At 44.0% G+C, this 25,482-nt stretch overlaps 1 protein-coding gene across 6 annotated transcripts in view; it reads right to left on the bottom strand.

Annotated features, from left to right (window-relative positions):
• DOCK10 (dedicator of cytokinesis 10) overlaps positions 1 to 25,482 on the bottom strand; it is a 387,536-nt gene that overhangs the window by 25,925 nt on the left and 336,129 nt on the right. For all 6 annotated transcript variants that reach the window (XM_073579093.1, XM_073579089.1, XM_073579094.1 and 3 more), the window contains 2 exons: positions 20,880 to 21,002; positions 18,083 to 18,196 (listed from right to left, as the gene is read on the bottom strand). In XM_073579093.1, coding sequence (XP_073435194.1) covers positions 18,083 to 18,196; positions 20,880 to 21,002 — 237 coding nt within the window. The remainder of the gene's footprint in view (positions 1 to 18,082; positions 18,197 to 20,879; positions 21,003 to 25,482) is intronic.

The following is a 25,482-nucleotide window of genomic DNA, read 5'->3' as shown; positions in this document are numbered from 1 at the left end:
AAGCGGATGGTACGGATCCGGTTTTTGACGGATCCGCTATACGGATTTTTGTACGGATCCGTCAAAAACCGGATCCGTTCCATCCGCTGGCATCCGTTTTTTTCCATCCGTTGGTTCCGTTTTCTGACGGATCCGTTTTTCCACACCTCCAAAATGGGATGCTCCCAAATATGATTGGCTCTTGGAAAATGCTCCCAAATGTGATTGGCTCCTGGAAACTAGGGGAAACTATATCTAGGGTGTTGTAAAACAATATCTTTGAAAGGTTTTTGAGCTAGTGGCAGAGATGGAAGGAGTAATAGTGAATATTAACAGCTTCTGTGTGGAATTTGATTTGCACTGCAATTGTTTGGCAATTATTGCTCTCCAGAGGGAGAAAAGAAGACTGCGACTCCTGCGTTGGAGAAGGAAGATACGACAGCAGTGGATTCATCCGATAAATGCACAGAGATTTACCCGTGGCGTGTTTTCTACACTGTATCTGGAATTGAGGGATAATCCGGACAAGTTCTTCAATTATGTGCAGATGAGGCACGACCTGGTTGAGATATCGGTGGAGCGTGTTGGAGCACAAATCCTGAGAACGGACACCTACATGCGGTTTTCTATTTCACCGCTGTGCGTTTGATGGTGACCCTTCGGTAAATTATCTATTTTTTAAAAGTTTTCAGATTCTGCAGACTTTTATTGTTATGTTATGGCTTGTAGTTTGTATTAATTTTACTTTTTTCCCTTTTTTTACCAGATTCCTGGCAATTGGAGAATCCTTCACCTCCCTCCATTACCAGTTCCGGCTCGGGATTTCAACAATATCTGGAATTGTCCAACAGACCTGCCGGACATTGTGGGATTGTCTACACGAGGAGTACATCCCACAGCCAACACAGGAGAGGTGGCTGGAGATTGCGGACAACTTTCAAGAAATCTGCCAGTTTCTAAATTGTGTTGGTGCAGTTGATGTGAAGCATATACGGATTGTGAAACCCATTGGATCGGGATTAGAATTTTTCAACTACAAGAGATTCTTCTCCATTGTACTGATGGCCATTGCAGACTCCAAATGCAAATTTATTGTCGTGGACATTGGTGCGTATGGTCGATCAAATGATTCTCAGGTGTTAAAGATGTCCGTAATGGACCGTTGTTTGTATGGAGACAATTTTGATTTCCCACATCCAAGACCACTCCCTGGAACAACAGGCCCACCAATGCCATTTGTGTGTGTTGGTGATGACGCTTTTCAACTCTCCAAACATCTTCTCAAGCCATATGGTAGTCATGGATTGACACACAGCAAAAAAATATTTAACTATCGATTGACAAGAGCGCGAAGAGTGGTGGAGTGCGCTTTTGGGATTTTAACTGCAAAATAGAGAGTGCTGTTAACGGCCATAAAAATGAAAACTGAGACTGTGGATGAGGTGGTGAAGGCATGTGTCATCCTGCACAATTTTGTACTTTCAAAGGAACCTGTTTCCATGGAAGAAAATGTTTGTGAAACCACTTTGTGGGATTATCAGCAGACAAGTGTTCGGAGTAATGTGTCAGTGTCAAGAATGAGGGACACATTTGCGGATTATTTTCTGTCACCAGAAGGAAGAGTCAGTTTCTTATGGAACAAATTCATGGACTTTTAGTGCGCTGTTTGACAAAATGACGAATCCAGGTTATGATGAAGGATTTAGCTATTTATTTCCCTTTAAATAAATAAATAGCTAAATCCTTCATCATAACCTGGATTCGTCATTTTGTCAAGCAGAGCACTAAAAGTCCATGAATTTGTTCCATAAGAAACTGAAGTTTTGGCGGTCACAGAGTTGACCTTTGGACGTGCAGCAGGCTGACCACGGATCTTACATGTCTTAAACTCTCCTGGAAAGGGTGAGTGTATTCCTACTATTTCCTTTAACATTTTATCTGGATAAGACCCTATTGCGCTTTCTTCTCCTATAGTTTATCTACACAGAAGGCAGAGTCGACTGGCAAGATGACAAGGTATAATTTTTTTTTTTTTCCAAGGTTCCTTTGAAAAACTGTAGTAATTTTTCCTTTTTTAGTTTTGATACCTTTACACCAATTGTGGGTAATAAGTGTTGTGTTTTTTTACCTTTACACCACCAGTGTACTTTACCAAGTGTTGTGTTTTTTGTACCTTTACACCACCGTTGTACTTTGAAATGTTACCACGTGTTGTGTATTTGTATCTGTACACCACCGGTGTACTTTCAACCTTTTACAAAGAACTAAAGAAAAAAAGGACACTACACAATAAAATAGTTTTGAAACAAAAACGTGTTTATTTTTGCATTTTTTAAAATACTGTTATTTTAATTTTTTATAAAAAAAACTGTTATTTAATTTTTTTAGAAAAATATTTAATTTTTTAACAAAGTTAAAGATGCCGGTATTGTTGGGTTGTTGGGTGGAGATATCATTGGAGGGGTTAACAGGGTTGACCACATCGAGGGGGGGGGTGGAGGACTGGGAACGGAGTTGGTGAGGATCAGAAGTGGAAGGGGGGTTGAAAACATGAGGTTGGGACGGAAGTTGATGGACAGAGGAGGTTTGTGGGAACATTGAAGGTGTGTGGGGGTGGGTATGGTGAGGGCATTGGGGTATAATGTAATGGGGAAGGAAGGTACTGGGAAGAATGGAATGGGGAACTAGAGAAAGGAGAAGGAGTAGGAGGATGGATGGTGGTGGAAGGATGGACAGGGGAAGGATGGACAGAGGGAGGATGGACGGTGGAATGAGGTGATGGAATCGATGCACGGGATGCTTCGGACACTGCAGCAACTAGAGCAATGTGACAGGCTTGCATCACATGCATCAGCTGGTGAGTATTTAAACCTTCCATTTGCCGGACAACTGAATGAAAAAAAAATGTGTCTCGGCGTCTGGTTTGACTCTGCATTCATCCGTTCCATGTAGCTTCTGAGTTCCATGATACTTTGATTTATCATGTAAAACCCAGAAGCTAAATGCTGACCATAAACGTGGAAAGCATTCTGGATGGATGAGTTCAGACTCAAACAGTCAGCAAGGTCATCCTTTCCAGACCTCTCAGACGCTGCCGTCCAGAACCAAAAGTTGGTCGAGATGTTGCAGCAGTGTCAGAGGGGTGGGGCAAAGGGTACTGTAAATTGTCACCAGCAGCTTCATGTGATGAAGTCTGCCCTGCTGCTGCAGTGCTGGTGGAGGGGATAGAGGAAAGAGACAAGAGGGAAGGTAGAGAGGGGTCGGATACCTTGATGTGGTCACCGGTGGCAGTCTCCGAAGGGATCCCTCCAGAGGGAGACAACTCAGAAGCAGGCTCCCGAGTGCTGCAGACGGTGCTAAAAAAAGAGAAAAAAAAATATATTAATATATTAATATTTCATTTAACATTGCTGAAAAAAAATAGGTTAAACATGTAAACATTTGCACTACAGAAATGGTGTGTGGAATATTTACCTTCTGCTCACCATCGTCGACTGGAGGAACGACAGGGCTCGGTAATGTTTATACTGGGTGCTCCTGCATCCTCTCGATCCACTCGGGGCCTGCATCTCCTTGTTGAAGACCCTTCTTGAAGCGATCCCTGAGCGACCGCCACCGTATGATAACCCTGTCACCTGTGAAGGAAAAAAAAGTTGTTAGTATTCAACACTTCACATGCGGTAATATAAGTTACTGAAATTGGAATACTTACGCACAAAATCCCTGGCCCTCGCATCGAGCTCCTCCCAGTTCTCAACAACCTCCGAACACACCTCATCCCATAGCTGTCGGGTGGTTGGTTGGTCGGCATGTAAGCGGTTTGCCATGTTCCACAGCGGATGGATCTGCAAGTATAAAGAGAATTTTAATAACATTAAAAAAAATCTTCATTGGTATTAATGTGTGTAATTCCCTGAAACTCTCACTGAGAGTATACCCAAGTGTTTGCATGTGTGTAAAGTCCCTGAAAATCTCTCACTGAGAGTGTAACCACACTATGATTGGATGTGTGTAATTCCCTGAAACTCTCACCGAGAGTATACCCAAGTGTTTGCATGTGTGTAAATTCCCTGAAATGCTCTCACTGAGAGTAACCACACTGATTGGATGTGTGTAATTCCCTGTAACTCTCACTGAGAGTATACCCAAGTGTTTGCATGTGTAAATTCCAATCTCTCAGTTGAGAGTATAACCACACTTGTATACCAAAAACCAACACTTAATGTACCTTTTTTGCACGTATACCCATACTTAATTTTGCCTGGTTTTAAAATAATACTACGGACAGTTTTTATAAAAAAAAATTTTCACAAGTAGGAGCTACTCTGCTCTTTATTTTAAAGACCACAATAAATGAAAAATAAAAAAAATCCAGAAAACATACTACAGTCACACCACATACAATACCACAGTTACACCATATACAATACACATAACACAATCACAGTAAACTTGCAAATATGCAAATAAAATTACAGTGCTATGAATATAAAATTCCGTACACATGCAACAGAAAAACAATTAAAGTATGAAAAAAAGCATAATAAAAATACACACACACAGACATGCAACACTGGGAGGCCACGAACATATATGCAGGAAGGCAGACCACACACACACACACACACACACACACAAACATGCAGGCCACACACACACAGACAAGCCACACACACACAGGCAGGCAAGCCACAGACACACACAGACATGCCCCACACAAATAGTTTTAATACTCACACAATTGCAGGCTTTGGTAGCAGGCCTCTTCGTCCTGGCTTGGTGCTGGGCAGCTGGGCAGGTGCTGGCAGGCCTCTTGCTCCATGGGTCTTGCAGCTGGGGGTCTTGCTGCTGGGCAGGTTATGGCAGGCTCTGTCTCTCTCTTTCTTCTCAGCTGAGGGTCTTTCTGCTGGGCAGGTGCTGGCTGGCTCTGTGTCTTCAGTCTGGCTGGTGCCGGATGTCTGGGCCCAATGATTAATTAGCCCACCTTATATAGTTTTTGGACTGTCTGGAAAAGTATCTTTTTTTCTGAGCATGCTCAGTGCAAGTTAGCGGATTCTGCTGGCGGATTCCGCAAAATAGCGGACCTCGGCGGATCCGCCGCCCATAGGCAGCCATTCTATCAAATGGCGGACGACAGCGGATCCGCCGTCTCCCGCCATTTTGACGGCGCCAAAAAACGTTGCAAAGTCCGTTCACCTCAGACAGAATCCGCCAGAAATCCTGCAGATCCGCCGAATAGCAGACGTAACAGACGACCATCCGCCAAAATCTGCCACTAATGTATCTCAATGGGAAAAAATGGCGGATCTACCACAAGAAAAGCGGATCCGCCATTTTCAAATTTTGGCGTATTTTGACTGATGGTGAAAAACTGATGTGTGAAACAGGCCTTACCGATGAAGAAAAGCGTAGTGAGCAACGCACTTCATCTTTCTACAGACCTGGCATATAGGACTATCATGGGACCATGACAGGCATGGGGATCTGACTCCGGTCGCATTATATGGCAAGATTGTTCCAGCATTTATTGAGAGTGTTATTAAGGGAAGCTCTTTACCTTGATGTGAGCAGTTCTCCCCATTATACTTTGTCATTATATAGCTGCAGTTAGTGATAAAAATACTGGTTATTATATTTGATGTTGGGACAAGACTAAGCCTACCCTGTATAAATCCACTGGGTGCACGACTGACTCTGTTGTGGATCACCCTTTAGTGGATTTTCTATTTTACCAGTGCACTCTATGTCCCTAGGGGCATTTTAACAATTGTGTGTAAGGTTTTAATAGGATTAATTAAAGGTTACATTTTATTTACCACTTGGTGCTGAGCTATACTGTATGAAGCGATAACAGAGAAATATGGCGGACCTTAGTTGCTTAACAGAAAATACAGCTATAATACATCCATGTGCCCGAAGCCATAGGTCATGTGCAGACGTTGCGGATTCTGCTGCGGATCCGCAGCGTTTCAGGCTCTGCAGGTCCGCAGCAGATTTAGCTGCGTTGTACAGTATCATTGTTTTCAATGGTAAACTGAAAAACGCTGAGCACATGCTGCGGATTTTTCCGCGCGGATTTGCTGCAGGTTCAGATCCGCAGCATGTCAATTCTTTGTGCGGATTCCGCTGCGGTTTCACACCTTCTCCATTGTAGAGGTGTGAAACTGCAGGGCTAAACCGCAGGCTAATCCGCAGGTAAACTGCAGGTCTTTTGACCTGAGAATTTACCTGCGGATTTTTCCAAATCCGCGGCACCTAAAACTACGTGTGCACATAGCCTTAAGCTGAAATACACAAGTGATAGATATAGGATCATATACAGAAAAATGAGCACAGAGAATTCTATTAAAAATCACTTTTATCAGATACAAATAAAAACATGTAAAAAATGGTGGGCAGGTGATGTATGGTAATAACCTAAATGTAAGACCAGAGTTCAACCAGGTCTATAGGAAATAAATTCACAGCATACACGAACATAGGCAACAGATGAGGCTAATGGCAATATAATATAACAGTCACACTGCCTGCTGGGTATAAATACGGTAAGTGGATGTGGCACACCTGGTCAACTTAGGTAAATGACGTTCACATTTATTTACGCATTCATTAGGTAAATCAATTGATTTTTGTGGCATGATGCTTCAAGTCTTGTTGCACTATTAGTTGTATCCCCTTTGTTATGGCACTAGATCACTTTACTTAATGTAACATGTATGTACTTACCTTTTGGGTTATTACCATACATCACCTGCCCACCATTTTTTAGATGTTTTTCTTTGTAGCTAATTATAGTGCTTTTTAATAGAGTTCTTTGTGCGCATTTTTCTGTATGAGAGACTTAGATCCCTCGGACAAACGTTCATGCTACGACAGCGGCCTATCGCCCGAAAAATAAAAGGGTTGGGCTCGTCAGTTCAAACTGTCTGACTCTTGTGTCAGGAAAGAGTCAGGGTGCCTCCATACATAGTCAGCTGTTCCTACCAATATCGGGGATTACCAACAATAATGTGTATGGGGCCTCAAGTCCCACAAACTTACAGCCTTTTCTAGCTGTGCGCTGTGTTTTATACCTTTACTTTTACATGTACATGTGGTATAGTGTTATAGGCTTCTATATAAATCTGTTCTGTCATTTCTAGAAAATAATGCTTAAAACATATCTGTTATCCCGCCATAGACCTCAGTGGTGTTTCTAGTAGCCATTTGGCTTCAGCTGGGTAATGAATCCTAATACTGTATGTTCACATTGTGGTTTTTATTATATTCAGCATGTACCCATGGAACGCCCCCAATGTACCAGCCAAATATGTCCATAGCGCTCCATTGTGTCCTTCGGCCTCTCAAAAGGATACCATTTGAACCTCTGATTGGGCTTACATTTTATTTAAAAGGAACAAAATGAAATGTGTCAAATTCTGGGAGATTCTATATAAAAGAATGATATCTTTTATACATTACTAATATAATGGGTATAAAATACACCATAGACAGAGATAGAGGTGACTATAAAAGAAAACAGGACTATACAACAGTGCCATCTAGTGGTCAGATATAGAACTTAGCGGCAACTTTCCTCTAGTGCTACAAATTAACTGTAGAGATGGGAGTCAAATAAAACACCAGATGCTGCACAGTGACACGTTCAGTATGTGGTCAGTATTTTACATCAGTATTTGGAAGCCAAAATCAGGGGTGGAACAATGAGAAGAAAAGTATAATAGAAACACGTCACCACTTCTGGATTTATCACCCACTCCTGGTTTTGGCTTACAAATACTGAGGTAAAATACTGACCAAATACTGAACGTGTGAACGTGGCCTATATCTGTAACTAAGCTGGCTGAAATCATCCTCATCCAAATGGTGTTTAACTCTTTCCTTTCTACATAGCTGAGAGTAGAAGTAACACTATTAAACCTCAAACCCATTTATTTGCGTGACCTGTGCTTCTCTAATCTCTCATGCTCAGTCTGCAAAAAACTTTCCTACATCCATATCCACTTTGTTTCTCATAACCTATCCTTCCGGTGTAACAGGCCAGATTAACCCCCCGCTCAGAATATACCCGGGGTTAAAGTGGCCTAGGCCAGTTTATACCTCTCTGGGCCAGAATATACCCCCCTCGGGTATATTTGGCCTAGGCCAAACTATACCCCGGGTATAAATTGGCCTAGGCCAGATTATACCCCTCCAGGTCAGAATATACCCCAGCTGCTGTAGATCAGATTTTTCATGCTTTTGAGAACCATCAAAAATGAAGCCTCAGGCAGCACACGGGGCCCCAAGGCAGCAAACTGGGGCAGAGACAGCAAACGGGTTCCCAGGCAGCACACGGGGGTCCCAGGCAGAGCACAGGGGCCACAGGCAGCACAGGGGACCCCAGGCAGCACACGGGGTCCCGAGGCAGCGCACAGGGGCCACAGGCAGAGCACAGGGGCCACAGGCAGAGCACAGGGGCCACAGGCAACACACGGAGCCCCAGGTAGCGCGCAGGGCCCCCGACACGAGCAGGGCCCCCGACAGCACAAAGGGGCCCCAGGCATAGCACAGGAGCCACAGGCAGCACACAGGTCTCCCCGCAGCACACGTTTGCTGCCTGTGGCCTGTGCTCTGCCTGGGGCTCCGTGTGTTGCAGGGGGCTTTGTGCGCTGCCTGGGGCCCCAATGTGCTGCCTCTGCCCATGTGTGCAGCCTGGGGCCTCTGTTCTCTGCCTGGGGCCCCTTTGTGCTGTCTGGGGCCTCCATGTGCAGCCTGGGGCCCCGTGTCTGCTGCCTGGGGCCCCTGTACTCTGCCAGGGGCCCCGTGTGCTGCCTGTGGCCTCTGTACTCTGCCTGGGGCACTTGTGTGCTGCCGGGGGCCCTGTGCACTGCCTGTGGCCCCTGTACTCTGCCTGGGGCCCCGTGTGCTGTATCTGCCCCTTGTGTGCTGCCTGGGGCCCTGTGTGCTGTCTCTGCCCTTTGTGTGCTGCCTGGGGCCCTGTGCACTGCCTGGGGCCCTGTGCGCTGCCTGGGGCTCCGTGTGTTGACTGGGGCCCCTGTGCTCTGCCTGGGGCTCTTTGTGCTGCGGGGGGCTCTGTGCACTGCCTGGGGCCCCCGTAAACTGCCTTGGGCCCCCATGTGCTACCTGGGGCGCATTTCGGAGCCGCAGCGCCTTCCTCAGGGGGCATGGTGTATGGACGCAACCACTAGGCCCCCTGAGGAAGGAGCTGCGGCTCCGAAACGCGCGTCGGGGACAGGACTGATCCCTCCGCTCTCACTGTTTCCAGGTAACTATGCTACTATGGCGATGATTCAGCTGGTATGGCACCTATCCTGAGTAGTTGTTCTGTACTGGTCCCTGCTCATTGTGTTAGGGAACCATGTCTATTCAACCATAGGTAGTAGCATTTGCTACGTGTTGTCTTAGATGTCTATGGATAAATGTATCCACAATACGTTGCCTTTCATTCTTTATTAAGGATATGTAGCCATTACTGTGCATATTCAGCAACTAGATTATGGCCCGATGCTATCGCATCGGGAGGATGCGATAGCATCACACCTCTTGCCATGTTAACCCTCAACACACACACTCCTCTCACCTTTCACCATCTCCACTCACTCTTTCACTCCACATACGACCCCTTCTCTCACTCCGTCTCTCATACTCACGCCGTCATCACCGCTGCTCCACGATCCCCGACATCTTCTTCCACCGGCGCCATCCTGGATCCAGACGTTGTCCACGCCGGCGACATGTTCTTGCGGCGACGCCATCTTGAGTATCGTGAAATCCCGCGATACTCAAGATGGCGTCGCCGGAAGAACATGTCGCCGGCGTGGACGACATCGGGATCCAAAATGGCGTCGGCGAAATCTCGCAAATTTTCGCCAACGCCATTTTGGATCCTGACGTCGTCCTCGCCGGCGACATGTTCTTGCGGCGACGCCATCTTGACTATCGCGGGATTTCGCCGATCCAAAATGGCGTCGCCACAAGAACATGTCGCCGGCGTGGAGGACGTCTGGATCCAGGATGGCGCCGGCGGAAGAAGATGTCGGGGATCGTGGATCAGCGGCGATGACGGCGTGAGTATGAGAGACGGAGTGAGAGAAACGGCCGTATGTGGAGTGAAAGAGTGAGTGGACGTGAGTGGAGATGGTGAAAGGTGAGAGGAGTGTGTGTGTTGAGGGTTAACATGGAAAGAGGTGTGCGGTGACGTCACCGGTTACAACTGGACGGAAGTTGTTACAACCGGAAGCTGCTTAGGGCATTTATTATTATAGATTATTCCTGGTGCTGTGTCTGCGGTGTGCTTAGTCCTTACTACCACTGTGCACGCTCATTCATGTATCCCCCCATTCCATGTACTGTAATGTCCATATTTATATATATTTTTTATTTTTTTTGTATTTTCAATAAAAATTATTATTTTATGGATGGTTCTGACTGCTTGCTCTTTTGGTAATTTCTTAGTAAATGTGCAGTTTTCCTGCTTAGTCCTGTGATTTCTATATATGTGGTAATATAGAACTTGATCAAGTTAAGTTCTGTGATACCTACCCGTGTGCTGCCTGTGGCCCCTGTGCTCTGCCTGGGGCTCCGTGTGCTGCGGGGGGCCCTGTGTGCTGCCTGGGGCCCTGTGCGCTGCCTGAATCCCTGTGTGCTTCCTAGGCCCCCTTGTGCTGTCTGGGGCCCGTGTGCTGCCTGGGGCCCTGTGTGCTGTCTCTGCCCCTTGTATGCTGCCTGGGGCCCTGTGCACTGCCTGGGGCCCCCGTGTGCTGCCTGGGGCCCTGTGCACTGCCTGGGGCCCCATGTGCTGCCGGAGGCCCTGTGCACTGCCTGGGGCCCCCTTGTGCTGCCTGGGGCCCTGTGCGGTGCCTGGGGCCCCATGTGCTGCCTGGGAACCCGTTTGCTGTCTCTTCCTCTGTGTGCTGCCTTGGGGCCCCGTGTGCTGCCTGGGGCTCGTGCACTGCCTAGGGCCCCATTTTTGATGGTTCTCAAATGCGTGAAAAATCTGAACTACAGCAGCTGGGGTATATTCTGACCCGGAGGGGTATAATCTGGCCTAGGCCAATTTATACCCGGGGTATAGTTTGGCCTAGGCCAGAATATACCCGGGGGGTATATTCTGGCCCAGAGGGGTATAAACTGGCCTAGGGCTTACTTTTAAGTTACTCAAAAGCCCTGACCCTGTTACAAACATGGTGGAAAATATGTATTGTGCTTATCAAATAACTGCGCTTTCAGCCCTGGTTGGAGAGTGACTGTATTTGGCTCCCGATGATGGGTGGACCTGAATGCTGATACAGTAGGAAAGCAATGATGGAGGAGGGCCCGTGTGCTGCCTGGGGCCCTGTGTGCTGTCTCTGCCCCTTGTATGCTGCCTGGGGCCCTGTGCACTGCCTGGGGCCCCCGTGTGCTGCCTGGGGCCCTGTGCACTGCCTGGGGCCCCATGTGCTGCCGGAGGCCCTGTGCACTGCCTGGGGCCCCCTTGTGCTGCCTGGGGCCCTGTGCGGTGCCTGGGGCCCCATGTGCTGCCTGGGAACCCGTTTGCTGTCTCTTCCTCTGTGTGCTGCCTTGGGGCCCCGTGTGCTGCCTGGGGCTCGTGCACTGCCTAGGGCCCCATTTTTGATGGTTCTCAAATGCGTGAAAAATCTGAACTACAGCAGCTGGGGTATATTCTGACCCGGAGGGGTATAATCTGGCCTAGGCCAATTTATACCCGGGGTATAGTTTGGCCTAGGCCAGAATATACCCGGGGGGTATATTCTGGCCCAGAGGGGTATAAACTGGCCTAGGGCTTACTTTTAAGTTACTCAAAAGCCCTGACCCTGTTACAAACATGGTGGAAAATATGTATTGTGCTTATCAAATAACTGCGCTTTCAGCCCTGGTTGGAGAGTGACTGTATTTGGCTCCCGATGATGGGTGGACCTGAATGCTGATACAGTAGGAAAGCAATGATGGAGGAGGGAGCGGTCATCTGATGCTCCCTCCACCAATATTCTCACTCTGTGTCGAATGTCTCACCGCCGTGAGCATGATGACGTCACTACAATGCGCCCACTGTGTCGAGCAGTGAAGAGGTTCTGAGCGTTCGGTGTTGGGTCGGGGGAGAGATGAGTATTTTTTTAGAATATGGGGCCTTTATACTGTATGGAAGGCAATGCAGGGCCCATTATTTTGTATGGAGGACTATGTGGAGCCATTTTTCTGTATGGAGAATTATGTGGGGCCACTATTCGGTATGGAGGACTGTGTGGGGCCATTATTTGGTATGGAGGAAAATGTAGGTCCATTATACTGTATGGAAGGCAATGTAGGGCCCATTATACTGTATGGAGGATTACGTGGGGCCATTATACTGTATGGAAAGCAATGCAGGGCCCATTATATTGTATGAAGGCAATTGATGATCTATTATTCTGTATGGAAGGCAATGCAGGGTCCATTATTCTGTATGGAGGACTATGTGGGGCCATTATTCTGTATGGCAGAAAATATAGTTCCATTATACTGTATGGAAGGCAATGCAGGGCCTTTTATACTATATGGAGGATTATGTGGGGCCATTATACTGTATGGAAGGTAATGCAGCGCCCATATACTGCATAGAGGATTATGTGAGGTTATAATACTGCATGGAAAGCAATGCAGGACCCATTATACTGTGTGGAGGACTATGGGGAATCATTATATTGTATGTATGGAGGACTATATGGGGCCATTATACTGGTTGGAGGATTATGTGGGTCCATTATCCTGTATGGCGGACTATGTGGGGCCATTATATTGTATGGAGGATGATATGGGGCCATTATACTGGTTGGAGGATTATGTGGGTCCATTATACAGTATGGCGGACTATGTGGGACCCATTATACTGTATGGAAGACTATGTGGGGCCAATTATACTGTATGGAGGACTATGTGGGTTCCATTATACTTTGTGAAGGACTATGTGGGGCCCATTATACTATGAGGGGCCCATTATACTATGAGGAGGATTGTGTGGGGATCACAGTTGGGGAATCATACTGTGATGGAGTCACTATACCTTGCTGAGGGGAGGTCAGGGGGGTACAGTAGGATTATGATATCGTGTGTGTGGAGGGTACAATGGAGGAATTCACTGTGGGGGTATCTTACTGTGTTTGGTGGGCACTTTCATTGGCATTATAATTTATTATCTGTATTATTCAAGGTTTTTTTTTATCCTTTGTTATCACATATTTAAATTAGGCCATCGGGCCGTATGCTTGTACTGCTCTTACATAACATATGTGTTTATTCTAAGATCTATGAATTAAAATGTACTTTACTCGTGGAACAACCCCTTTAAATTTTTTCTCATTATGATAAGGTTCATCATTATATTTGATGTTAAAGAAAAACTTCCAAATTGTAGACCATTTTTTAATAAATATCAAGGTTGGCCCAAAAAGTTTTTCATTTTGACCTTCTGTGTATTTGAGTTTGACACCGCTGCATTAATACATCTTCTCCTCATCTCGCCATCTCTGTCTGTTCTCAAGACTCTGTCCCTTCAATCCATCCCTCATCTGCATTCTGGTAATCCGCCGCTCCCCTTGTTATCATTTCCCTTCTCGTCATTTCCTATCCTTAGATTGGCTGCCCAATACCAAGAGAATTCAATCCAAATACTAATAATGGCTGTATACAACCTCCTCCAAGATTTTTCCCATGCATTACTCATACTATGGAACTCTCCATCACAAGAGGTCGGATTCTTTCCCATCTTCAAAACCCTTAAAACAAGCTAAAAATCCATTTCATTAGAAAAACCTGGACCTTTCAACCACCCTCCTGCCACCACACTGCCACGCGAGCAGCCTCTCCCCCACCTATTATATCCATGCCTCTTCCCTTATAGTTTGTGAGCCCCTCCGGGCAGGGTCCTCTCTTTTTGCAGTACTGTTCTGTCTCTCTAATCTAGTTATATTTATTGTACTTGTTTTCTACCTTATGTTTTGTTATATGTGTATTATGCACCGTAAACCCTGTTTGCACCTTTCTTTTTAATATGTATTGTCCTCTCTAATTAAGGTAATTTAAAAATAAATAATTCTTAAAAATACCATATGTTTTAATAATTTATATTAGACAAGAACAAAATATCCCGCAAAAAAGGAAAACATGACTGTATACATTGTGTATTATAAAGACTTAATATGCAGTAGAATATATAAATATATGGTTCTATAATCTAGAGAAGTTGGTTTCCATGGACAGCTTCTTGTATCATACAAACGTTGGGTCAATCCATGTTTATATGTAACATTAGGGCATATAGAATTTCTACTGTCCCCCACCCTCTGATCAGTACTCAATAGGCCAGTGCAGAGGAAGGCGGCAAACATTTTCTCGAATACATTAATTTGACTCTTCTCCATGTAATACCATGTTCCTCCAGCTGAGAATGGATAGGCTGATTTATCCTTATCGCAAATTATTTCATTATAAAAAAAAAAGGTACATTCTGGTTAACCTAGCAATGTAAAATAGTAAGACTGCGAGGGACTTAATTGCAGTGAATGTCCATTAATTATTATAATTATAAATATATTAAATTTTAATATATAATATAAATATTGAATATAGGTAATATAATTTATAATAAAATATAAATGTCTTTGCAAGTCCATTGCTTTACTTATTTTCTACAGACTTTAATTGTAATGTACAGTAACCTAGAGTTATATTTGTAGAGCTTGGAAACAGCAGGATTCAGCTATGTGGACATTGCAATACACACCTCCGACCACCGGAAGTGATGACATCCTATCAATCAATGGCCTGACCAAGCAGCCAATCAGTGACTTCAGTGGTCAGGTGACTAAATGGATGGGAGAGCAATACTTCTGGACCTGGCAAAGACCACAAGAGGAGTACTTGAGTGGTTCGGGATTGGAAAGGCCCTCTACTAGTTTTGAAAATGTTTTAGAACCCTCCTTAAAAGGGTTGTCTGTGATTAAGATAATGATAACCTATTAATAATACCAGATTGATGATTTCTGACGCCGACTGACTGATAGATGGCGGTGCAGTCAGTGTGCACAATCGGAATGCCACAGCGCCATACAATGCGTAGTGGTCACTCTCGGGTACTGCAGCTCAGTTTCCATCCATTTTAGTTCTCTAATTCAGTAACAGATGCATTATTACAGTGTGCCATAAATGCTGGGATGTAAACAGACACAAATGAACACAGCACACTCACATTTCACCAGAAGGAAGCGACAATGAACATTTTAGCTTGTATTAATGTATCAGATGTAAGACATCATGGGTAAACAGCTGGCGCTGTCTGTGTGAGTGGTAAGGAAATAGGCAAGCAGAAATGAGGCACTTACCACAGCCTTCAATAGGATCAGACGGGAAAAAAGAGCAAATGCATGCATTAAGACTGAGTCGGAAAATGAAGAGGGATTATAAAAGTCATTGTACGTTGTGTGAGTCCCAGTTCAGGAGTCAAGAAGATCTCAGCGGCCACAAATCATCACTGAGCGACTGAGATATCCTTACAGGCTGATACTGGGAAGCAGTCATTGATGAAAACAGTTCTGCTGGACTGACTATGCCACATTTCATGTGCTGCCAACAAGCTGCAAATGAGCTGGAGCAGAAAACCTGAATGATATTCCCCTCCATTATTTGTCTTGGGAGACTGCCTCCACCTTCCAGCAGCAGCCATCGCCAACGCGTGTTTCTTGGCTTTAGCACTGATTTACTTTATCCTATAAGTCAAACTTGTCACCTTTTTTTACAACAATTTACAAAAATATGAGCATATTTTTTTTACTGTTTTATTACCTCCTTAACCCGATTTTGCGCCAGTGTTACACTTGTCTTAAACCCACCATAATCTGTGGAAACTGCAGAAATACTGGTCTGCATCCATTCCAAAGGCAGGAACAGTACTATTAGTATATGGAATTCTGCGTTCCCTCTAGCTGCCACTAGATGGAGTGACAAAGCAATCCATTGCCTATCAGAGGCTGCCTATAGTTGGTCCTTTATTACTTATCATATTATGGACTAATGCACACGGCACCAGTGTACATGGAGCATTAAAGCACTGCACGGATGTGGTATGGTTCCTTAGTACCGAGGCCACATATACCTCTACCATGATGTTCTGCACGAAACGGAGAACGTCTGCACACTTTAGGTCATTGAGCTGTATTACTGTGAGTGGGAATTTAAAGGGGTTCTCTGGGAACAGAAAAAGATCAAATCAGAAACAGAATGTCATTATGAATAAATCCCTAGAATAAGGTAATCACATGTGTTTTGTGTAGGGAGGTATTGTGGTATAGCTATCTCCAGGGGACATCAGCAGAGCCTCCTCCTACACATGCTCACAAGCTTCTGTCCTCACATTCTAGCACAGGTTCCTGTCAGGGTAACAAGAGAGGCATTTATTAGATGATAGGACCCATCAGAGAAGTGTCACCTTGTCACGGCTGATGGGCTCACATGAATTGGCCAATTTATGCGCTAAGAACCTTCACTTTTGTAAGTATTTTTTTAAAAATGACACCATGTGAAAAAATTGGGTCAAAAATATCTTGCACTAAGTAAGCCAACTAATAGGTGATATAAACTTAGGGATCATTTACACAAGCCAACAGGAGCGCTAACGAGCACCGATCAGTAACTTGTTTGCTGATCAGTTATTAAATAGCCTGTTTACACAGGCAGACGGCTCTAATAATATGCGATCAACCATCTGTTGTTGATTTTGGGCATTTTTCTTGCAGTGTGAATCCTGATTACACAGGATGACGTACTGCAGGGAACGATGATCTTTTGGGTAGCACAAAAGATCATTTCCCCCAACGAACGAATGTTTTCCTGGTTCATGAGTTAATCGATAATACTGTAACTTTAGAAAAGACGGTCCAAAGAGGAGCTAGAATTATCCAACAGCATGAGCCATTCTGATAAGCCTGGTACGTTTTAAGATCGTCTAGTCTAAGTTTGCACTAAGGATTAGATGGTATTGATACATCTGTGCCTGTGACTTTTTCTGCTGCTGGACCCCATCCTGTGTATTCATCACACCTGACGTCCTAAATCTACTGTACACAGTATATCAGATTGTTAGGCCAGATGTCCCCTTTAACTTGTTTTCCCTCCACGATGTATATTTTATCGGATTTGATCTAATTTCATTTCTTACATGGAGTTTACGTTATCAGACTTTTATTATCTGTTTTATCCTTATGGATATTACGCTTTACTGAAGCGTCTGCCTTTTCTGCACTGCAATGAATAATAATTGGGCTCTAGAGCAAAGTACGTAATATTTTCTGTATAATGAGATGTATAAATAATTCAGGAAGTGTAAAAAAATGCTTGGCCTGCCAGTCTCAAGTCTATACTATGGATATTACACACTGATGTACTGTACTAATTGTCATTATACTGCATGTACTTGAAAGATTTGCACTGAGATACATGGAATCTTCATTATTACTATATTTTCAGAGATAAGTTGTATATTATTAAAGTATTTTATTTTTGACAAACCAGATGGTGGCCAAACACATCCAGATCCCTATGTTTAAAGGGAACCTGTCACCAGCAAAAATACTATTAACCTTCAGATATGGGGTCAATCTGCAGGTTAATAGTGTTACTAACCTGCCTGGTGGGTGCCAGCACATAGCCGAACCCTGCGGTGAGAAAACTAACTTTATTCCTCCCTGTAGCGTTCCAGTTTTAGTCACAGGGGAGGCGCCAGCATGGGTTCAGTCACAATGCAGCGGCTCTAACTGTGTCCCCGGTTCTGACTGACAGCCGGCCCCATTGCGGGAGTCATCATCAGTCAGGGTTGGGGGCGTGGCTATAGCCCCGCTCTGTATACTCAGAGCGGTGACTGGACCTTCACTGGAGCTGTCCCCATGACTGGAAGCCAAACGCTGCTGGCGGAAATAAGGTTCATTTTCTCGCCGCAGTCTTCAGCTACGTGCAGGCAACGGGCAGGTTAATAGCGCTATTTACCTGCAGATTAACCCTATATGATTGACAGCATTTTTTCTGGTGACAGGTTCCCTATAGTACAGATATAAACATTCTACAGTCCCCTTACCTGGCCATAGAAGGCAACTCGGTAGTAACGCCCAAATAACCTTTTCTCTGCATTTACAACCTCTGCAATTTTCAGGTAAGATCGATGTATACGGTAATACAGTTCTGACAGTCGCTGAAAAGAAGAGAACACAGAAAGAAAGAATTATTAGCACAATTTTTATGTGTCTTAGACTGGGTTCACACTCTAGTCAAGGGCTCAATATAGTGTCTTGGTTGCAGATTCCATTTTTGATTGATGGAAAAACTTAAGGCAGTGTGCACACGCTGCGGATTAGGTGCGGATTCATCCACACGGATTTTGTAAAATCCTCAGGTGAAACCGCAGGTCAAAATACCTGCGGTTTTACCTGCGGATTGCTCTGCGGTTTAGCCCTGCGGTTTTTCAACTCCTCAATGGAGGAGATGGCAAACCGCAGGGGAATCCGCAGAAAGAATTGACATGTCAATTCTTTCTGCGGATTGAAAACCGCAGATAATCCACACGGAAAATTCTGCACCATCTGCATTGCGGTTTTTGATTCCCATAGGGAATCATGCTACTGTACACCGCAGCAAAAACTGCTGCGGGTCCGCAGCGGCCAAAACCGCTGCGGAACCGCAGCAAAATCCGCAGCGTGTGCACACAGCCTAACACTTATCATGCTGTGATAATTTTCCTGTCAAAACTACAGGCATCTTAGACTCTTACAGTTATTGGGTCGGGCACCCACCATCGGTGTCTGTTGTGCAGTGGTTCCGGCAGAACGCTGTGGTTATAAATGCAGACAAAACGCAGATGTGGACACAGTATTCGGCTGTACTACATTTTAGAAGTGGATATGTCTACGTTGTGCATATGATAGAAAAAGAAAGTTTGCAGCATGCAAATGTTGTCAAATAATTTGCAATTCATTATATTCTTTTAGAAGTTCCTTGACTCTTCTTTGTCTTCCCACCCTCTACTATTGCCTCCGGTGCTGCCCTACTTTCTTCCTTTATTTTATTCCAATGTGTATACATTCAACTGAAAATAATGTAGACACTAATCTGCAGGTGGATTTGCATTTGTTTGTTGTGTTCTTATTATATTCTATTGCAGATTTGTGTATTTTACATTTATTAAAAAAATCCTGTTTAATAAGTACAGCTCAGCTGACACTAATATAATGCTCGATATGATAGATCTGTTTTGATCAATTTCGTGATTGATCCCTTTAAGCTATCACTATCATATGATTAACTAACGTGGTATCCCGTTACCCATTCTACTGCTGCTGAATGAGGCAGTTGTCGTGTGGCAGTAGATTTGTTCCAGTGTGTCAGAATTAGTTTGGGCACTGTGAATTAGGAGATGTAATACATAGCATTGTATACCGACAATTCATAAATGCCATCTACTCGCCAATGTGTATATGAAAGTGAATATTCTCCTCACAACAAGCTGCCATAGAAATGGCAGGGAGGAGTCTCCCAGCTCAGCGCTGCACACTTCCTGAGGTAACTTAAAGTTCTGGGCAATTCAAGCTGCCTGAGGAAGCAGACACTACCGCTCACAGTATAGTTTCCATGTCAGTCCACGCTGGGGGCTCATTTTTCTCCTCATAATCTCCTCCACAAAGGAGTGAAGCCTCATCCAGTCAGGAGAGATAACGCTGCACTTGTGCTCTCCTGAATGCTGGTTATCCTGTTTGCTTCTAGCCACGCCACCGATTTTGTTTAACCTACCCTCTGCGAAAGGGAATGGTAGGCCCAAAACTGGGAGTTCTTCCACATTTTAGTATGTTTCCACAGAGAGCCAATCTGTGAAGGTCCCTCAATCAGTGTAATATTTCTTGGACTGCAGATAGCATTTCCTCTAATAGCAAGTGAAGAGAACTCTGCTTCAGCCGCCCGGAGAGGCCATAACCTTGCTTGCTCATGAGCAGAGAATCATTACTTCCATATGCAAAATATACTGTGTACGTTGCCTTTAAGAGACTATACCCTGTTACCTCTTTCAGTAAAATTGTTACCAGCGTGTCTGGCTGTTTGAGGTTGCACAAACACCACGAGCGCTCCAAACCCTGCATCCAGACACCATCACTATCACTACAGGAGTGCCCCCAGGGGTCCTATACCATCCACAAGTGCCACCTCTCGCTATTGACAATTGTTGTGGACATGAGGGAAGTGTTGAGGGGTCCAGCACCCACTTCAGCTACCGTGACATCATTATCTGCTGCCAGTGGGACTACATACCCAAGCTGACCCTTCTGCAACATCTGGTGCCACCTCAGTGGCCCACCGCACTAACACTAAAGGCTCATGCCTACGAGTGATTTTATAGGACAAGTGCTATATGTGGTTCTCATTAATAGCACTCATATCTATGATAATCTATGGGGCTGTGCACATGTTCGACTTTTTCCTTTAATTGTGTAGTCCGTGGAAAAAATTGGAGACATGTCCAATTTTGATTGGAATGTCAGGTCAAAATCAGTAATGCAAGTCTTTGGGTCCCTGAATAAAGCTGGATTGCACTAGATCAAATCGAAGAGCAGTCCGATTTCCACAGATTGACAAAATAGAAAAACTTTTTTTTTCTCTCCACAACTGACAAAAATTAATGCTACTTTGATCAAACTCTGATCAGAATAAATGAACAGCTTTTCTCTGATGTTGAGAGATCGGTCGTGTGACCCTACCCTAACAGCTTGCACAAGCCTAAAATACAATTTAAAAGAAACAATGTTCACACAACAGTTAAGATTTCCAAAATACTGCAGTAGTCCATCCATATATACAAAAGAGGCCCCTCACACAACACATGAATTTACCTTGAAGTCCCGCTGCTTCTCAAATACAGCGATGACCGGCTTGCTGACATCAGCTATTAGCTCATATCGTTCAGATTTCCAGAGGAAGTCAACACATAGGTCCAGCTGCTCCACCAACGTGCTCTACAGTCACAAATGACACAATACACATCAACAACCTATTTATCAGGTATAAAAGACTATAGTAAGCACAGTACTCAAAGAAGGTCTGTATATCCTCAAAATTCTCCCTGATAGTACTTTTATCTCCCAATAAAAGGAAAGTGATTATTTTTGTAGACTGAATGTAGAAGATAAAAATATATACAGTTGTGCTCAAAAGTTTACATACCCCAGCACAATTTTTGCTTTCTTGGCCTTTTTTCAGAGAGTATGAATAATAACACCAAAACTTTTTCTCCACTCATGGTTAGTGGTTGGGTGAAGCCATTTATTATCAAACGACTGTGTTTTCTCTTTTTAAATCTTAATGACAACCCAAAACATCTAAATGACCCTGATCAAAAGTTTACATACCCTGGTGATATTGGCCTGATAACATGCACAGAAGTTGACACAAATGGGTTTTAATGGCTACTAAAGGTAACATCCTCACCTGTGACCTGTTTGCTTGTAATCAGTGTGTACATAAAAGCTTAGTGAGTTTCTGGGATCCAGACTCTTGCATCTTTCATCCATCCACTGACATTTCTGGATTGTGAGTCATGGGGAAAGCAAAAGAATTGTCAATGGATCTACAGTAAAAGGTAGTTGAACTGTATAAAACAGGAAAAGGATACAAAAAGATATCCATGGAAATGATAATGCCAGTCAGCAGCATTCAAACTGTGATTAACAAATGGAAAATCAGGGGCTCTAAAAACAAAACCACAGTCAGGTAGACCAAACAAAATTTCGTCCACAATTGCCAGGAAAATTGTTCGGGATGCAAAGAAAACTAGCGGTGTGGCTGTTTCAAGATGCACAATCAGGAGACACTTGAAGTAAAATGGGCTGCATGGTCAAGTCACCAGAAGAAAGCCATTACTGTACAAATGCCACAAAGTATCTGGCCTACAATACGCAAAACAGCACAGAGACAAGCCTCAAAACTTCTGGAACAAGGTAATTTGGAGTGATGAGACCAAAATTGAATTTTTTGGCCACAACCATAAACGTTACATTTGGATAGAGGTCAACAAGGCCTATGATGAGAGGAACACCATTTCTACTGTAAAGCACAGAGGTGGATCGCTGATGTTTTGGGGATGTGTGAGCTACAAAGGCACAGGAAACTTGGTCAAAGTTGAAGGAAAGATGAATGCAGCACTTTATCAGCAAATACTGGAGGCAAATTTGCAATCATCAGCCCGGAAGCTGCGCATGGGACATACTTGGACGTTCCAACATGACAACGATCTAAAACACAAGGTCAAGTCGACCTGTCATTGGCTACAGCAGAACAAAGTGAAGGTTCTGGAGTGGCCATCTCAGTCTCCTGACCTTAATATCATTGAGCCACTCTGGGGAGATCTTAAGCGTGCAGTTCTTTCTAGACAGCCGAGGAATTTACAGGAACTGGAGGCTTTTTGCCAAGTAGAGTGGGCAGCTTTATCATCTGAGAAAATAAAGACCCTTATTCACAACTACCACAAAAGACTTCAAGCTGTCATTGATGTTAGAGGGGGCAATACACGGCATTAAGAAATGGGGTATGTAAACTTTTGATCAGGGTCATTTGGATATTTTGGGTAGTCATTATGATTTAAAAAGAGAAAACACAGTAGTTTGACAATAAATGGCTTCACCAAACCACTAATCATGAGTGAAGAAAAAGTTTTGTTGTTATCATTCATATTCTCTGAAGAAAGGCCAAGAAAGCAAAAATTCTGTAGGGGTATGTAAACTTTTGAGCTCGACTGTATGTGCACGCAAGTGTGAAAAAACTCTCCATATTCAAGTAGGATGGAAGGGTCAGCAATGTTTCAGCAATGATAGTGATAAGTAACTGATGAAAAAGTGCATATACAGTATGTATAGGTGGACACACTGGACAGATAAAAATGACAATGGATATTTTCTTATGATTTGAATAATGTACAGGTATTCATATGGAGCCATGCCCCCTCTTAATTTGAAGAAAGAAGTGAGTCTTTTAGTACAGTCATGGCCAAAAGTTTTGAGAATGACACAAATATTAATTTTTACAAAGTCTACTGCTTCATTTTTTTCTAATGGCAATTTGCATATACTCCAGAATGTTATAAAGAGTGATCAGCTTAACAGCAATTACTTGCAAAGTCAATATTTGCCTAGAAAATGAACTTTATCCCCCAAAACGCATTTCAACATCATTGCAGCCCTGCCTTAAAAGGACCAGCTAACATCGTTTCAGTGATTGCTCCATTAACACAGGTGTGGGTGTTGATGAGGACAGGGCTGGAGATCAATCTGTCATGATTAAGTAAGAATGACACCACTGGACACTTTAAAATGAGGCTGGTGCTTGGCATCATTGTTTCTCTTCTGTTAACCATGGTTATCTCTAAAGAAACACGTGCAGTCATCATTGCACTGCACAAAAATGGCCTAACTGGGAAGAGTATCGCAGCTAGAAAGATTGCACCTCAGTCAACAATCTATCGCATCATCAAGAACTCCAAGGTGAGGGGTTCCCTTGTTGCCAAAAAGGCTCCAGGGCGCCCAAGAAAGACCAGCAAGCGCCAGGACCGTCTCTTAAAAGTGTTTCAGCTGCGGGATCGGGCTACCAGCAGTGCAGAGCTTGCTCAGGAATGGCAGCAGGCAGGTGTGAGTACATCTGCATGCACTGTGAGGCGGAGACTCTTGGAGCAAGGCCTGGTCTCAAGGAGGGCAGCAAAGAAGCCACTTCTCTCCAGGAAAAACATCATGGACAGACTGATATTCTGCAAGAGGTACAGGGAGTGGACTGCTGAGGACTGGGGTAAAGTCATTTTCTCTGATCAATCCCCTTTTCGATTGTTTGGGACATCTGGAAAACGGCTTATTCAGAGAAGACCAGGTGAGCGCTACCACCAGTCTTGTCTCAGCCAACTGTCAAGCATCCTGAAACCATTCATGTGTGGGGTTGCTTCTCAGCCAAGGGAATGGGCTCTCTCTCAGTCTTGCCTAAAAACACAGCCATGAATAAAGAATGGTACCAGAATGTCCTCCAAGAGCAACTTCTCCCAACCGTCCAAGAGCAGTTTGGCGATCAACAATGCCTTTTTCAACATGATGGAGCACCTTGCCATAAAGCAAAGGTGATAACTAAATGGCTCAGGGAACAAAACAGAGATTTTGGGACCATGGCCTGGAAACTCCCCAGATCTTAATCCCATTGAGAACTTGTGGTCAATCATCAAGAGACGGGTGGACAAACAAAAACCTTCAAATTCAGGCAAAATAAAAGCATTGATTTTGCAAGAATGGACTATCAGTCAGGATTTGATCCAGAAGTTGATTGAGAGCATGCCAGGGAGAATTGCTGAGGTCCTGAAGAAGAAGGGTCAACACTGCAAATATTGACTTGCTGCATTAACTCATTCTAACTGTCAATATAACCTTTTGTTACTCATAATATGATTGCAATTATATTTCTGTATGTGATAAAAACATCTGACAAACACACATAAAAACCAGAGGCCAGCAGATCATGTGAAAATATAATATTTGTGTCATTCTCAAAACTTTTGGCCATGACTGTACAGGATATCAACTAAAAATAGGTTGCCTTGTAGTGATGAGCGAGTGTGCTCGGGTATACTGTAGTGTTATCCAGCATGTCCGTGTGCTAATAGAGTGTCTTGGCGTGCTTGAATACTATGTTTAAGTCACCGCGGCTGCATGTCTCACGGCTGTTAACAGCCGCAACACTTACAGGAATTGCACCTTATCCTAATACGCTCACTCATTACTATTGCCTTCACAAATGGGCTTGCATACTTTGATCAAAAATGTGCAAAGTACCTTACATTTCAACAGATGTTTGCAGAGTGCTGTTGCATAAGGTTGTGTATACATACATAAACAAAATGTAGCCACAGCACACTAAGGCTATGGGCACACGTAGGAAAAGTGGTGCAGAATTTTCTGCACAAAATCTGCATCTCCTGGCAGAATCCGCAGCCGCGGTTCTGATGCGGATTTTGTGCGGATTTGCCGCGGAATTTTCTGCATTTTTTGCCACTGCGGATTTCTATCATGGAAGGGTCCAGAAACGCTGCAGATCCGCACAAAATAAGTGACATGCACTTCTTTTAAATCCGCAGCAATTCCGCACTGATTTTTCTGCACAGCTTTTTTTTTTCACATTGATTTACATTGTACTGTAAATCACAGTGCGGATCTGCAGCGTTTCTGAGCGGAAAAATCCGCTGCGGATCCGCAGCAAATCTGCATCGTGTGCACATAGCCTTACACCTGCTTATTCTTATGGGTAGTGCAGCCATTTTCTACATACAGGTGCTTCTCACAAAATTAGAATATCATCAAAAAGTTAATTTATTTCAGTTCGTCAATACAAAAAGTGAAACTCATATATAGAGTCATTACAGAGTGATCTATTTCAAGTGTTTATTTCTGTTAATGTTGATGATTATGGCTT

This window comes from Dendrobates tinctorius, unplaced genomic scaffold, assembly GCF_039654945.1.
Source record: "Dendrobates tinctorius isolate UK_male_01 unplaced genomic scaffold, ASM3965494v1 ptg000060l, whole genome shotgun sequence".
Lineage (NCBI taxonomy): Eukaryota > Metazoa > Chordata > Amphibia > Anura > Dendrobatidae > Dendrobates > Dendrobates tinctorius.
This window is presented reverse-complemented; position numbering and strand designations above follow the sequence as displayed.